The sequence below is a fragment of the Canis lupus genome, chromosome 37 (assembly GCF_003254725.2).
Source record: "Canis lupus dingo isolate Sandy chromosome 37, ASM325472v2, whole genome shotgun sequence".
Classification (NCBI taxonomy): domain Eukaryota; kingdom Metazoa; phylum Chordata; class Mammalia; order Carnivora; family Canidae; genus Canis; species Canis lupus.
This window is the reverse complement of record NC_064279.1, coordinates 5,954,360-5,970,728: the sequence shown is the minus strand read 5'-3', so window position 1 is coordinate 5,970,728 and position 16,369 is coordinate 5,954,360. Positions and strand designations below refer to the sequence as shown.

At 40.3% G+C, this 16,369-nt stretch overlaps 1 protein-coding gene and 1 long non-coding RNA gene across 5 annotated transcripts in view; one reads left to right on the top strand and one right to left on the bottom strand.

Moving 5' to 3' along the window:
* Positions 1-16,369, top strand: part of DNAH7 (dynein axonemal heavy chain 7) — a 241,874-nt gene that overhangs the window by 129,055 nt on the left and 96,450 nt on the right. Inside the window, 3 exon segments of the mRNA XM_025442048.3 lie at positions 28-247; positions 6,017-6,889; positions 8,818-9,047. Coding sequence (XP_025297833.3) covers positions 28-247; positions 6,017-6,889; positions 8,818-9,047 — 1,323 coding nt within the window.
* LOC112656669 (uncharacterized) overlaps positions 1-16,369 on the bottom strand; it is a 136,437-nt gene that overhangs the window by 60,412 nt on the left and 59,656 nt on the right. Inside the window, exons 4-5 of one of the 4 annotated variants that reach the window (XR_007409027.1) lie at positions 2,900-2,983; positions 1,181-1,447 (exon numbers count right to left, since the gene is read on the bottom strand). The exons of 1 other annotated variant lie outside the window; for it this stretch is intronic. This is a non-coding gene — a long non-coding RNA (uncharacterized LOC112656669). Of the gene's footprint in view, positions 1-1,179; positions 1,448-2,899; positions 2,984-16,369 lie in introns of those variants that run through there. 2 more of the 4 variants (XR_007409026.1, XR_003134570.3) reach the window with 2 other exon arrangements.

Genomic DNA, 16,369 nt, shown 5'->3' with positions numbered 1-16,369 from the left:
TTTCTTTCTTTTTATTATTTTTTTAAGTCATAAATTTCCAGACGATTTTCTAGATTTGACCACACAAATTGTTAATGGTACGATGGCTCTATATAAAGAAGCCATGAGGAATCTCTTGCCTACTCCAGCTAAATCTCACTACTTGTTCAACCTCCGTGATTTTTCCCGTGTCATTCAGGGTGTTTGCTTGTCAAGACCAGAAACAGCAGAAACCAAAGAAGTGATTAAACGTCTCTGGGTTCATGAGGTAAACTTTTGTGTTATTAAAATATGATTATGCAAGAAACCAACCTTTTTTTACAGCAATAAATGAGTAAAAAGAAACATTTAGCAATTTATATTGAAATGCATTTAGCTATTTGGCATTATGAAGGCCAATGATCAAGGTAATTTAAAAGAATATTTATCACTAATATATTTTATGATATTTACAATGGATTATTCCTATTTTTAGAAATTTTGGTGATTTATAAAATATTTTGAAGTAGGTATGACTGGATAAATATCGCTTAAGTGACTTAATCCTTGTTAGTTTGATCTCAAATAATTTTTGAGACGGAATACTTTTTAAGGAGCTGTTTTTATAAGAAATGAATGTATGTATTTACATTACTTGTATTTCTAGATGCCAAAACAATTGCAAAGCAAATCAGTTTTGAGGGCATACAAACTATATTAAAATATATTTCTTTTTGGGAAGCGGTATGTGGGTAAATATTTTCTTGTAAAAGCTTGTGGAAGGAAAGAAAGAATACCAAAATAAGGGGTCAAAAATAATAATTCAGTATTTCCAAAATAGGCAAAGAATTATAGGAAAGTTAAAGAAAACTTTTATTTTTAATACATAGATAATATAGTTATTTTAAATTTAACAATGTAGTTAAGAAATCTAGAAAATAGGAATGTACTATGTTAAAACCATATGCTATAGAGATAAAAATTTCAAAGAGACATTTAAAAACTCCATTTCTAAATAAAATAAATAAATGATAAAAATTCCATTTCAATAGGCTTTTTATTTTACAATTTGAATTCCCAAATCCTCACACATTCAAATATAAGTCCAAATGAAATTCTGCTCAAGGATTTTGGCCACAGCAAGGTCCCTAAAATAATTTTCTCAAAACCTATGATCTGTAGATTCTTTTTTTTTTTTTTTTTAAAGATTTTATTTATCCATTCATGAAAGACACAGAGAGAGAGAGAGAGAGGCAGAGACATAGGTAGAGGGAGAAGCAGGCTCCATGCAGGGAGCCCGATGTGGGACTCGATCCTAGAACTTCAGGATCACATCCTGAGCCAAAGGCAGACACTCAACCACTGAGCCACCCAGGCGTCCCCTGACCTGTGGATTCTTACTGCACTCTCTGTAGGTCCCTTACTTGCCAGAGTGGGATGAATATCCTGGGACATGGACACAGGCTATAAGTCTAGTAGGCCACAGTAGCTGAAAGGTAGAGAAGGAGAGAGATATGAGGGGAGGATGTCTCTGACTTCATCAAAGGAGTGAGTTTTGTCAGTAGCCAAATCTTGCTCTAGGAAGCATCTAGCATCCTCCTCTCCAGGAGCTTCACCCTTTGATATTCCTTCTGCCTAGAACACTCTTCCCCCCATTATCCAGAAAGCCTGCCTGCTTCCTGAAGGTCTCTGTCAAATATCCCCTTTCTGTTGAGGCTTGCTCTGAGCCATCCCTACCTCCCATAGCTCTTTTTCCTTTATCTCATTTTCTTCTTTATAACACGGAACATCACTTGAACTGTCTATATTTTGGCTTATTTAGTGTCTCTACTGGAGTAGAAGCTTTTTGAGAGCAGCAACTTTACTAATTTCTCTACTTTCCCCAGCACCTGACACATGGCAAGCACATAATTTGTACAAATGCATAAAGAGAAGAAGAAAGGCAGCCTTATTATACATAACATGCTTCATGGCTTGGGATTATACAGGCCGTTCCTTTCTTCTAGTCGTGGGAGGAGCTCATATGTGCTATTGTATATTTATGGTATGTGCCCTTTTTAGCATCTTTCAAATCTTATACTACACTTCAGTGTGACATTATTGAGTTTCGACAATGGCTGTTGAGCTCTTTGGGCATTTAATGAAATTCGTGCTATAATAACTTGCAATTTTTAGTGAGTACTTCATATTGATATAATGTAGTAAATTTAAGTTCTTAGCTCAAAACCTTTCAATAGCACTCTACTTCATTGGGAGGGATTAAAAATAAAAGTCTGATGGCCCATAAGGTCTCACGTGTGTACCTCTTTCCTGGCTCCCCTCAGGCTGCCTCCTGCCCTCACACTCATTCACCCTTCACCTAGCAACACAGGCCTACTGGCCATGCACTCGGCCTGGAATGCTTTCCCCCCAGATCCTGTGGGCCTGCTTCCTACTGCCTTTGAGCAAATCTCTCCTTCTTTTTTTTTTTTTTTTTTAAATCTTTCCTTCTCAGTGAGGCCCACACTGACCACCATTGAATACGACATTCTCACACCCCACCAGGAATTCCAGTCTTTCTTGACTTACTCTATTTTTCTTCTTTTCATAGCATTTATCAGCATCTAACACGCCATATAATTTATTTGTCATGTTTATTGTCCATCTCCCTCAGGTAGGGAGCTCCATGAGGGCAGAGATTTTTTTTTTTTTGGTCACAGATTTATCCACAGTGCTGAGAACAGTGCTAGACACATTGTTCCCAACATTTCAAAAAATATGAAGTGCTTGAACTCAACACTCTATTTGTGCTTTGTTCCTATTCACTCAAAAAAGATTTCCTAAGGTCTAATATATGACAGATACTATTTTAGATGCCCCTTTCCTTTCCAGACACTTTTACCAAACTAAAAGAGCTAATATAATTTTAATAAATGCTTTTTTAGGTTTGAAATTGGCTTACTACTTTACGTTCTCTTTGACTTCTCCATGGCTTTCAAACATTTGTGTACATAACATCCGGTTTGCTTTGTTAAATGTAGTTATTCTGCACAAGTGACCCAAGGAAAAAAAATAAATTAGATTTCATTAAAAATGAAATTTATTTCATTAAACTTTTTCATGCCTCATTGGATAGTATCTAGAAAATGAGATGACAACCCATAGAATGGGGAAAAAAATCGCAATATCTAATGTCTAATATCCAGAAAACATAACAACTCAACAGTAAAAGACAACCTAAAAAAAATAAAAAATAAATAAAAGACAACCTAATTTAAAAGTGGGCAAAGGATTCGAATAGACATTTCTCCAAAGATGACACGCAGATGGCCAATAAGCACATGAAAAGATGTTCAACATCATTAATCATTAGGGAAGCTAGGATGGTGGTCATCAAAAAGACAGTTAATAACAAGTATTGGAAGGATGGTCAGAGCCACCACCCACTGCCTGTGGGAATGAAAAATGGTGCAGCTGCAGTGGAGAACAGTTTGGTAGTTTCTCAAAACGTTAAACACAGAGTTACCATAGGACCCAGCAGTTCTGCTCCTAGCCACATATCCAGGAGAACCGAAAACATATGTCCCCACAAAAACTTATGCAGGAATGTTATTAGAATCATTCATAATAAACAAAAAGTAGACACAACCTAGATATACATCAGCTGATGCCTGGACAAAATGTGGCATGTACTTACAACGGAACTTTATTCAGCTCTGAAAGGAAATAGCGACGCATACTACAGCATGGATTAACCTGGAAAACGTCGTGTTAAGAGAAAGAAGCCTAGAGGCAGAAAATAGATTAATGGTTGCCAGGGGTTGTGGGGAGTGTAGGGGAATAATAAGGAGTGACTCCTAAGGGGTACAGGGTTTCCACATGGGATGATGAAGATGTTCTAGAATTGATAGTTATGATGCTTGCTTACCTTCGTGAATATTATAAAAGCCACCGAATTACGTGCTTTAAAAGAGCGAATGTTATGATATGTGAATTAGGTATCCGTTAAAACAATCTGTAATTAAGGCTTGGAGGTAAATAAACTCAAAGCAAAAGTACAATGTAATAAAAATATTCCAGAAATTGCCTCTCTGATAATCATGTAGATTTATAATAGAAAAATTTTACATATCAAACTTTTAAAAATGGAAGAGGGGGGCAATAGGATCACAGGGTAGAGAGGGGAGGGTGTCCACAGAAGTGAGCATGGGAGGGAGCCTCTAAGGCGCTGGGAGTGTTCTGTACCTTGATCTTGGTGGTGGTGACAGGGTGTCACCTGTGTAAAAATTCTTGGAGCTGCACACTTTGGATTTTTGTACCTTATGTAAAGAAATAAAAGTCGAAAAATAAAAGATATTCCCAGGCACCATCCCCAAAGTTTTCAAGTCAGGGCCTGGAGTGGGCCCCTGCACTCTGCATTTTTGCCAGCACAACAGATGAGTCGGTACAGGTGTGGTGACAGTCCTTGAGAAACCCTACCTTAGCTTCTTGCCACGTTGCCAGCTAGATCCCAGCATACTGATTCCTCTTAGGCCCTGACACCTGATATGTGAGGTGGGCTTGATTTAGGTTTCTCCTCCCACAGGAATATTGTACATGGTCTTCAGCCCTCAATCCAAGCAGGGGATGATGGGCATACATCGGGCAACTAGGTTGCCCCATAAAGAAATAGCTCTTGGACTGGTTAGAGTATGCAGGAAGCCTCAGTCGTACCATTTGCGTATGCAGCCGCCACTGCTAGAAAAAGGGACACTATTTTGGCACCAGCTTGACAATAGTGACAATAGTGAAAACACTCAAATCACTACTCTTGAACACCATTAGGCTGATTTCGAGGTGGTTTGTCACGATTTTACTTCTGAATTTTATAGTGTTTCCACATACGCTGTCATTTTATTTTTGCCATACATCTGGAATATAACGCAAAGCAGGTATTTTACAGGTACAGCTCCAGCTGATGCAGGCGGGTTTCAGTAATTTCCCCCAAATGACAGAAGTCCTGCTACTGCAGACATGCACTGCTTGTAGCGTACGTCCATTAGTCTGCTAGTGCTGCCGTAACACACCACCACAAGCAGAGTGGCTTAACAGAAATTTATTTCCTCCTAGTCCCAGAGGCCGGGAGTCCAAGGTGCCACCAAGTGTGGTTAGATGGCTGCTCCTCACTGTCCTCACTGGCCTTTCCTCTGTGTACCTGCAGGCAGAGTGGAAACCCTCATCTTATAAGGACAGTCCTAGGGGACTAGGGCTATGGGACTAGGGTTCCACCCTTGTGACTGTATTTAACTTTAATTACCTCCTTAAAGGATGTCACTCTTAATATAGTCCTATTGGTGGGTAGGACTTCCACATGAACGGGGGGGGGGGGGGGGCGGGAGAGGGGGAGGAGTGGAGAGGGACGTAGTCCAGTCCAAACAGTTAGTAACGAAGGGACACTTACACCACGTTGAGGAAATCGCTGTTTTCTGTGACAAGCCTGCTTAACTATTTCTTATAATCCAGTAACATGTGCATATCACCAGAGTTTATTTTAGTAGATTGTCCTCTGCGGTGACTTAAAGATAATAAATGTGCAAAACAAACTTGGCTTTCACCTAAGACATTCACTCTTTTTTCCAAAAAAGTGAGCTCAAAAAAATAATACTATCCATTTGTCAATAATTTTCAGAATGTTTCCCGGCTTAGAAAAAGGAAGGATCATGGCAAGGGAATACCCAGCTTCCTTATCTATATCTAAGTGACCAGAGCAAAGGCAGCCACTAACCTTCTCTAGTCCCTTTTTTCCTTTTCTAGTCATTCATACTCTTTGCACCTCTCTAATTGGCTTCAGTGCCCCCAAGTTATCTTGGTTTATTCGTAACTGAATGTTAACTGTGTATCATCTCAAATATATATGATCAAAACTAATATTTAAAACAAGCATTATTATGAGTACATCCTGATTACGTGGCTATGCTTTTAATAAAACCCATAGAAATTTTCCTGAGAGTCCTTTTTCTGTGACTTGAGATTAATATGTAAATGAAAGCACAAAACCAGAAGAATCGGCGCCTAATGCTGCTGCTTCATTACCCTCTAGGTCCTCAGAGTGTATTATGATCGTCTTCTGGATAATGCAGATCGAAGTTGGCTTATCAACTACATTCGAGAAGTTTTGCAAAAATACATGGACGAAGACTTTCAGGAACTTTTCCAAAGCTTAGATTTCGACGGTGACGGGGTGGTAGGAGAAGATGACTTGCGTAGCTTAATGTTCTGTGATTTCCACGACCCCAGGAGGGAGGACACCAACTACAGGGAAATCAAGGATGTGGATAATCTGCGGGTGATCGTGGAAGCTCACCTGGAAGAATACAATAACATGAGCAAAAAAACCATGAGCCTGGTCTTATTCCGATTTGCCATAGAACACATCAGCAGGATTTCCAGGATCCTGAAGCAGCCCCGCAGCCACGCTCTTCTGGTCGGGGTCGGAGGGAGTGGAAGGCAGTCTGTCACCCGGTTAGCTGCCCACATGGCTGATTATTCCGTTTTTCAGGTTGAAATCTCCAAGGGCTATGGTCATTTTGAGTGGCACGAGGATTTAAAAGTGATCCTAAGGAAATGTGCCGAAGGTGAGATGCAGGGGGTCTTCCTGTTCACAGACACTCAGATTAAAAGGGAGTCCTTTCTAGAAGATGTCAACAACCTGCTGAACGCTGGGGAGGTCCCCAACCTCTTCCCGTTGGATGAGAAGCAGGAGATCTGTGACAAGATGCGGCAGTTAGATCGCCAACGGGATAAGACCAAACAGACCGATGGGAGCCCCATAGCCCTTTTCAATATGTTCATCGATCGCTGTCGCAACCACCTGCACGTCGTCCTGGCCATGAGTCCCATCGGGGATGCATTCCGGGTTCGCCTCCGCAAGTTCCCCGCTCTTGTTAACTGCTGCACCATTGACTGGTTTCAGGTATTGCTGGGCAGACCTTAGGTCGACTTCTAGAACGGTCCAGTCTTTGTCATCACCGTGGCTCCTTTCATAGATGCATCAAGCAGAATTTTCTGATAGATGATGATGTGTTGTGCAAATTCAAGAAGTCGTAAGAGACAAACATTTTCTCACTGACATACACTCAGGGACCCCAACATTTCACAGAAGGCTTTAGGGGAGGTTTGAGTAGCAGTCGGGGGCTCGGGGAGAAGGCCCGCTGGAAGGCTTCCCTGCAAGAGCTGATGAGGGAGCTGTCCCTGGGGGGGTAGGGGTGAGGGATCCGAGGGGGAGGAGGCGAGCAGTTGGAAGGGGGGCAGTGCAGGGAGCTGTCACTACCGCTGGGGGGTAAAGGGGCAGGAGGGGGAAAGCACGGCCCTGGAGCTTGGAGCCGGGCAGGAGAGCTGCATCCCAGGATCGGGAGGCAGAGGCCCAGACCTGAGCTCCTGCAGGGATGCCGGGGAGGGGGCACGACTCCCCCCCCACTTCCCCCTCCTCCCGTTGTTTTCTATTAGCCAACGTCTACAGGAAGCCAAAGGCAAGAAAGCCGGAGTGACCCCGTGGCTGCAGACTTCAGGTTCAGGACACCCAGAGCAGCCAAGACCGGGGTGCAGTGGGGAAGCTGGGGCCTGCAGCAGAGCCCCTGGGGGGGTGGCTGTGTCAGCATGTGACCTTGGGGGGAACTCCATGGCCCCTCTGTCCCTCCGTTTCCTGCTAGCACGCTTTCCTGCGAAGCAAGCTTACGGAGCCCCTTGCTCAATAGCAGGTGCTCTTCTAAAAGCCGGAAGCGAAATAGACCAGGCTTCTGATCCCAAGCTGATTTTTCTAGAGACAACCAAGGTAGCAAAGGACTGTTCCATCAACGGGGCAGTCAAAGGCTTTCCGAAGAGGTGACCTCAAAGGGGAGGCTCGCCAGACGAAAGGTGCCAGGGCTCAGAGGGTCTGGGCAGAGGCCAGGGAGGGGCCGTGGAGACGCAGGTGGAGAGAAACTGAGGCCGGAGCGACAGGGGTGAGGTCAGAAGGGTGGCAAGGGCCCATCGGCAGAGACAAGCGAGTTGGTTTTGGATTTGAAGTGTGCTAGGAAGTCTTTGAAGCATTATTAATTGAGGAGTGTGACATGAGCTCATTTACCTTTGGAAGAAAATCGCTCCGGCAGCTGTAGGGAGCCACACAGGCCGGGAGCCGGCCAGGACTCTGGGAACATTCCAAGCAGACGAAAACAGAGGTGACTTGGGATGGCCGTGGTAGGCGTAGGAAGAAGAGAAAGGATTTGGACGCGATCGTGCGGATGGTGCCTATAGATCTTCTGCATGGGGTGATGAAGGGTTGAGGAGGAGGAGGGGTATCGAGGAGGATTCCTGCATTCTGGCTGGAGAATAGGGGCGGATGTTGGGGATGTTTACAAAGTTGGGGAAGGTGGTGATTATCTGGGGGGAGTTAGGAACCACGCTTTGGACCTGTTGCGTTTGAGATACCTTTTAGAGAAATCAAGGAAATAGTCATTCATACTCTTCTGGAGTTCAGTGGAAAGGACAACATTTACTTTCAGAGAATTATTGGGAGAATTGGCTGGGATGGTGCAGGTAGGATGCACGCGGAAATAGGCATTCCATCAGTTTAATGCCTTTCCTCTTCTTTACTCCTACAATGTTCATGAACAGTTTCTGTGACCTTTGAACAGACCATGAAGAATCAATATTACTTGTACTAGCTCCTGGCTCTCGGCCCTGAGTGTGCAAGTCCTTGGGTGGGAGTAGGGAGGGAAGTTCCTCATGGCAGTGTCCCTCCAGCCTCATCCCTCACGTGTTCCCTTCCGTTTCTAACACCCATAAATCGCAAAGGATGGCAGCAGTAACTTACGCTAGACTAGCCACTTTGATCAAGTACTAACTCGTTTATCTTAAATTTAGTCATGGCCTGAAGATGCACTCCAGGCAGTTGCCTCGCGCTTCTTGGAAGAAATTGAAATGTCAGAGGAAATACGAGAGGACTGTATCAGCATGTGTAAAAGCTTCCACACTTCTACTATAGATTTATCTACATCCTTCTATGTCGAACTTCAAAGATACAATTATGTGACTCCTACCTCGTATCTTGAATTAATCTCCACTTTCAAAATCTTGTTGGAAAAGAAAAGAAGGTAAAAAAGAAGGTTTATTTATTTATGTATTTTAGAGAGAGTGAGCAGGGGGAGGGGCTGAGGGAGCTAGGGGGAGAGAGAAGGGCAAATAGACTCCACACTGAGCTGAGTGTGGGTCCTGTCTTGGGCTCAGTCTCACTACCCTGATATAATGACCTGAGCCAAAACCAAGAGTCAGGGGCTCAACCGACTCCACCACCCAGGCACCCCCAAATTTCACATTTCTAAGTAAGCTATGGCGGTTTTAAAATATTTGTGTGTACAGAAATGACATAGCTTAGGATGTCATAAAGATTTATCTTGTATATATACACACATGTATATGTCTGTACTGTGAATTTTGGTTTATTTCACAAACATTTAGGATAGGGAGAAGGTCTTACTCTTTTATATAGATGCATCGTCTAGCGCACTGTAAATACATAATCGTATTCATTGAAGGAATAAAGATGTGCTACTTAGAGCTGGGCTAAGACTCTAGGGTCCTTTGACAATGATATTGAATAAACACCACTGGAGAGATTTTTTTTGATAAGTAATTAGATAATAGATAAAACTCCTGTACAGGTATTGAACAGCTGAAACCAGATACAGCTACTCTATATACCTAGTCAGGTTTCCTTCTTTAAACTCTCATTATTTGTAAAAGGGAAGAGGGAATCACAGGATGTGTTGTAACTTGGCTAACATGGTTTTTTAAAACCTCTATTTTTTGTTTCTTTTATTATCTCTACAGGGGAAAAGTGCCATTCCCTTGGTACTTGCCCTAAGTCTTGATAAAATTTGTATATTATGGTGTCATGTAGATAAAAATACTATATGAAAATCTGAAACAAAATTTAAGTTTGAAAATAACTGATTTTCCAGTTAGAGAAATTTCAGATTTGCCTCTTAAAATGAAAATGAGGGATCCCTGGGTGGCGCAGCGGTTTGGCGCCTGCCTTTGGGCCAGGGCGCGATCCTGGAGACCCGGAATTGAATCCCACATCGGGCTCCCGGTGCATGGAGCCTGCTTCTCCCCCTGCCTGCGTCTATGCCTGCCCCCCACCCCCCCCCCCGTGACTATCATAAATAAATAAAAATTAAAAAAAATTTAAAAAGAAAATGAGTTTTTAAAAACTATTAAATGACATAGATACTAAACAGTAACCCAATTAACTATTAAATCGAATTCCCTTCACTGATGATTTTATTGGTACTATGTAAGATTTTAAAGATAATCTAACAAATATTAAAAACACTTTGTGATACAGTCCTTATAATAGGACATTACCTAAAATATACCAAAATGATAATTCCTTTGTGTTCTAGCATTCCTTTGTGTGAAAACTAACCTTAGGATGTAAGGCAAAGCATATAAACTTGTATTAGTCAGGAAATAAAGGGTTAAGAAGTAAAAAAAAAAAACTCATTTTGAAAATCTCAATATAAACATCAATAAGCTTATGGACTATATATGTGTCGATGTGAGTTTTTAATGTCATTGAAGGTGACATTTATTTATTTATTTTTGTAGTTTCAAGTTTTTATTTAAATTCCAGTTGGTTAACATATAATGTAGTATTGGTTTCAGGAATAGAGTTTAGTGATTCATCATGCACTACAACGCCCAAGGCTCATCACAATAAATATCTTCCTTAATGTCCATCACCCGTTTAACCCACCCTCCTGCCCACCCCCCTGCCAGCAACCCTCAGTTTGTTCTCTATCATTAAAAGTCTGTTTTATGGTTTGCCTCCCTCTCTTTTCCACCCTTCTGCTATGTGAATCTATTTTGTTTCTTAATTTACACATATGAGTGAAATCCTAGATATTTGTCTTTCTCCATCTGACTTATTTCATTTAGCATAATACACTCGAGCTCCATCCATGTCATCGCAAATGGCAAGATTTCATTCTTTTTGATGGCTGAGTGATATTCCACTGTATACACACACGCGCGTGCGCGCACATGCGTGCACCTCGTAACTTCTCTATCCATTCATCAGTTGATGGACATTTGGGCTCTTTCCATAATTTGGCTATTGTTGATAATGCTGCTGTAAACATTGGGGTGCATGTATCCCTTAAGTTCAGTATTTTTGTGAACTTTTGGTAAATACTCAGTAGTGTAATTGCTGGATTGTAGGGTGGTTCTATTTTTGACTTTTTGAGGAACCTCCATACTGTTTTCCAGAGTGGCCCCACCAGCTTGCATTCCTGCCAACAGTGCAAGAGGGGTCCCCTTTCTCCACATCCTCGCCAACATTTGTTGTTTCCTGCCTTGTTAATTTTCCCCATTCTCACTGGTGTGAGGTGGGATCTCATTGTGCTTTGGATTTGTATTTTCCCGATGACAAGTGATGTTGAGTGTCTTTTCATGCGCCCATTAGCCATCTAAATGTCTTCTTTAGAAAAATGTCTATTCGTGTCTTCTGTCCATTTCTTAATTGGATTATTTGTTTTTAGGTGTTGAGTTTGATAAGTTCTGCGTGGAGTTTGGGTCCTCACCCTTATCAGATAAGTCATTTGCAAATACCTTCTCCTATTCTGTAGGCTGCTTTATAGTTTGATTGTTTCCTTTGCTGCGCAGCTTTCTAGCTTGATGAGGTCCCAGTAGTTCATTTTGCTCTTGTTTCCCTCGCTTCCAGGGGTGTGTCTAGAGTAAGAAGCTTCTCTTACAACGTCAATGACGTTGCTGCTGCCTGTGTTCTCCTTTAGGAATTTGATGGTTTCCTGTCTCACATTTAGGTCTTTCATCATTTTGAATTTATTTTTGTGGATGGTGTAACAAATTGGTCCAGTTTCATTCTTTTGCATGTCTCTGTCTGGTTTTCCAAACACCATTTGTTGAAGAGGCTATCTTTTTTTCCGTCGGATATTCTCTCCTGCTTTGTCAAAGATTAGTTGACCATATAGTTGTGGGTCCATTTCTGGGTTCTTTGTTCTGTTCCATTAATCTATATGTCTGGTTTTGTGCTAGCACCATACTGTCTTCATCACTATAGCTTTGTAATAAACATTTACAATCTGGAATTGTGTTCTTCCAGCTTTTCTTTTTCATGATTGTTTTGGCTATTCAGGGTCTTTTGTGGTTCCATACAAATTTTAGGATTGTTTGTTCTAGCCCTGTGAAAAATGCTGGTGGCATTTTGATAGGGATTGCATTGAATGTGTAGATTGCTTTGAGTAGTATAGACATTTTAACAATATTTGCCTTTCCAATCCATGAGCATGGAATATTTTTCCATTTCTTTGTGTCCTCTTCAGTTTCTTTAATTAGTGTTCTGTAGTTTTCAGCAATGCCTTGTTTCGGGATCAAGGTAATAATGGCCTTATAGGACGATTTTGGAATTTTTCCTTCCATGTCTATTTTTGGAACAGCTTCAGAAGACTAGGTATTAGTTCTTCCTTAAATGTTTCAGAGAATTCCCCTGGGAATCTATCTGGCCATGGACTCTTGTTTGTTAGGAGATTTCTGATTCCTGCTTCAGTTTCTTTGCTGGTTACGGGGCTGTCAAATTTTCTCTTTCTTACTGTTTTAGTTTTGGTAGTTTCTATGTTTCTAGGAATTTATCCATTTCTTTCAGATTGCCCAATTTGTTGGCATACAATTTTTCATAATATTCTTTTATAACTATTTATATGTCTGCAGTGTTGGTTGTGATTTCTCCTCTCTCATTTGTGATTTTTATTTGGGTCCCTTCTCTTTTCTTTTAGATGAGTCTGGTTAGGGGTTTATCAATTTTGTTAATTCTTTCAAAAAACTAACTCCTGGTTTTGTGGATTTGTTTTACTTTTTTTTGTTTGTTTAATTCTATATCATTTATTAGCGCTCTTTATTATTTTCTTTCTTTTGCTGGCATTAGACTTCATTTGTTGTTCTTTTTCTAACTCTTTTAGGTGCAAGGTTAAGTTGTGTATTTGAGATTTTTTTCTTTTTGAGGTAGGCCTATATTGCTATATGCTTCCCCCTTATGGCAGCTTTTTCTGCATCCCAAAGGTTTTAGATCATCATGTTTTCATTTTCATTTCTTTCCATGTATTTTTAAATTTCTTCTTGAATTTCTTGGATGACCCATTCACTCTTTATTAAGATGCTTTTTAACCTCCATGTATTTCTGGTCTTTCCAAATTTTTTCTTGTGGTTGGCTTCACGTTTCATAGCATTGTGGTTGGAAAATATGCATGATATGATCTCAGTCTTTTTGTTGTTGAGGCCTGCCCGACTTGTGACCTAGTGTGTGATCTATTTTGGAGAAGGTCCTATGTGCACTCAAAAAAGAATGTGTATTCTGTTGCTTCAGGATGAAATGTTCTGACTATATCTGCTAAGTCCACCTGGTCTAGTGTGTCATTCAAAGCCACTGTTTCCTTGCTGATCTTCTGCTTAGGGAATCTGTCCGTTGCTGTGAGTGGGGTGTCAGAGTTCCCTGCTATTGTTGTATTATTGATGAATTTCCTTATATTTGTTATTAGTTGATTTATATATTTGGGTGCTCCCAAGTTAGCATCATAAATGCATACAACTGCTAGATCTTCTTGTTGGATAGACCCCGTTTTTATGAGGTCGTGCCCTTCTTCATCTCTTATTATAGTCATTGGTTTAAAATCTAGTTTGTTGTATGTTTGGCTACTCCAGCTTTCTTTTTTTTTTTTTTTTTTTTTTTTTTTCCCAGCTTTCTTTTGATGTCCATTAGTATGATGGATTCTTCGTCCCCTCACTTTCAACCCGTGGGTCTAAAGTGAGTCTCCTATAGGTAGCATATGGATGGGTCTTTTTTTAATCCATCTTGACACTCGATGTCTTTTGACTGGAGCTCTTAGTCCATTTATATCCGGAGTGATTATCCCTCAAATCAGGTACCTCCTCCCTTCAATAATGTGGCCTCTTCTCTCCCTCTAGTTGTGCAGTTTATTCTGTCAGTTGTCTGGTGGTTTCTTGGGTATTCAGAATTATTTGGGATTTATCTAGCTGTGTTCTGGGAGGAGGCAAGCCTAGGGTCCTCCTACTATGCTGCCATCTTAACCCCCTTCAATCTGCTGGGGGTGACTTTTAGATGCAAACAAAAAGTTTATTCAAGAGTTTCTTTGATTCTAAAAAATACCCAATATATTAGAAAATGTAAAAACATTATCTTATGCTACAAAATTAGATATTTAGAAATTTTTACTGATCTACCTTTTAAGGGAAGCTTCAGGAATGTTTGGTCACGTTTAAAAAGTAATTTCAGCAAAATTTTTATGTTGCATTTATAATTTTTAAAGGTTTTTATTTCCCCTTTGAGGTCTGATTTAACAAATCAAACTTTCCTAGGCTTTAATAATTTATAAAGCCTAGTTAAACTAATACAGAGGGTGGGCCTTACGTTCTTTTAAATGTTTAGTATTATCTATAAACTTTATGAGCTATTTTTACTTTAAAACAGAAATGTAGCTCTTGCTCAATTACATAATTTATATTGGATTGTAAGGTTGATCTGTGAACCTAACAGACTGAATTCTTTTAAATATTAAAATACATACTTAAAATACAAATATGCACAAATTTCATGGTGCAAAAATATTGATGCAAAGTTTAATGTTTGCATATTAACTATAATTAATTCTAAATCTTCCTGTGCTAACCCACTATGTCAAGCATTTTGAAGCATCTTTTCCCATGTTGTCCAGGATGCTACCTACATCCTGGTAGGATACTCCTCATCCATATTTACAGTGACTATTGTAATATCTTCTGCAGCTGGGGTGTCAGAGCTTTCCTATGCACCATGATCCATACTCCCATGTTTGAATCATATCATCCGTACTTTTTGCATCTACTTAGTGAAATCTGCATCTACATTACTGTATCTTTCCATGTAGATCTTATGATCTTTAACTTAATGAAATCTTAATGAAATCTTGCCTTTTTTTTTTCTTCCATATTTTCCCATCTAAGAATATTAAACCTTTTTGGAGAGTCTTATTACATTTTGGATATTATGTCTCTGATTATACACTTAAAATGTTTAAGGCCATCCTAACTGAAAGAAATATTATGAAAATGAGATACAAAGTTTTAGGAAAATTGAAAGTTATAGTTTTCTAGGCATTTTTAGTTATTCTTACTTGCCTTTCAAATCTTCCTCTTTTTAAAAAACTTCTCTATGGGGCACCTGGGTGGCTCATTTGATTGTCTGCCTCTTGGTTTCGGCTCAGGTCATGAGCTTGAAGCCATGGGATTGAGCCCCGTTTAGGGCTCTGTGCTCAGCTGGGAGTCTGCTTGGGATTCTTTCCCTCTGCTCCACCCTTCCCCACTCTCACTCTCGCACTCTCTCTCCCTCTCTCAAGTAAAAACTAAGTTTTAAAACCTTTTTAAAAAATTATCCTTTACCTCAGCTGGGATCCCCATCCTTTGGTTACTCTTCCCTTAATAGCTAAAGCTTCCAGATCTCTTTATAGCCAGGTTCTCTGGTAACCTAGAAGCAAGTTAGCAGGTCACCTGCTAAGATGCCAGTAGTTTAGCTAGCAAACCATCACATGGGATCAACCACAGTATGGAAACTTTCCTGTTCTTGTTCTAAAGATTTTGGAAAACCAAATTCCCAGATAGTGTTATTATGTATCCAATCCCCTCATTTCCTATTATGTCAAGTATTTTTCTGACTCAAGGGAAATAAATGTGTGACAAAACATAGCATACCCTCACTTCTAAATGTGAGGTGTGTGGGATTTTTTTTCCCCCCTGTGGCAGTCTTTTTAATGTTTTTCCCGTTATCTACTCCAATTCAAGCCAGGTAAGCCCTCAGCTGAAGAGTATGCTTCTGCCTTTACACAGTCATCAGGCTGGTTTGTTATCTACTCCAACCTCTTTTTTTTTTTTTCAACCTCTTTTTTGAAGATGATTTCTAAAATATGTCCCCTTTTACTCTGAAACATTATGGTATATCAAATATTTTAAATGAAATGAATTATAAAAAAGAGTTTTCTCTACATCTAATCTATAATTATCCAGAGAACATACATGAAAGCAGATAAAGTGTTTAAAGCACATAAAATACTATTGTATTCCCAATCAACTGTTATTGCTTTGTAATCATTTTGCACACAGTGTTGAGTGTTATTATCTATCCATTTTGTCATTATTGTCTTATTTTTAAGGTTTTATTTATTCATGAGAGAGAGAGAGAGAGAGAGAGAGAGGCAGAGACATAGGGAGAGGGAGAAGCAGGGTCCCTGAAGGGAGCCTGATGTGGGACTGGATCCCAGGACCCCGGGATCACACCCTGAGCCCAAGGCACACGCTTCAACCACTGAGCCACCCAGGCCTCCCATCATTATTGTCTTAATAAAAAATTATT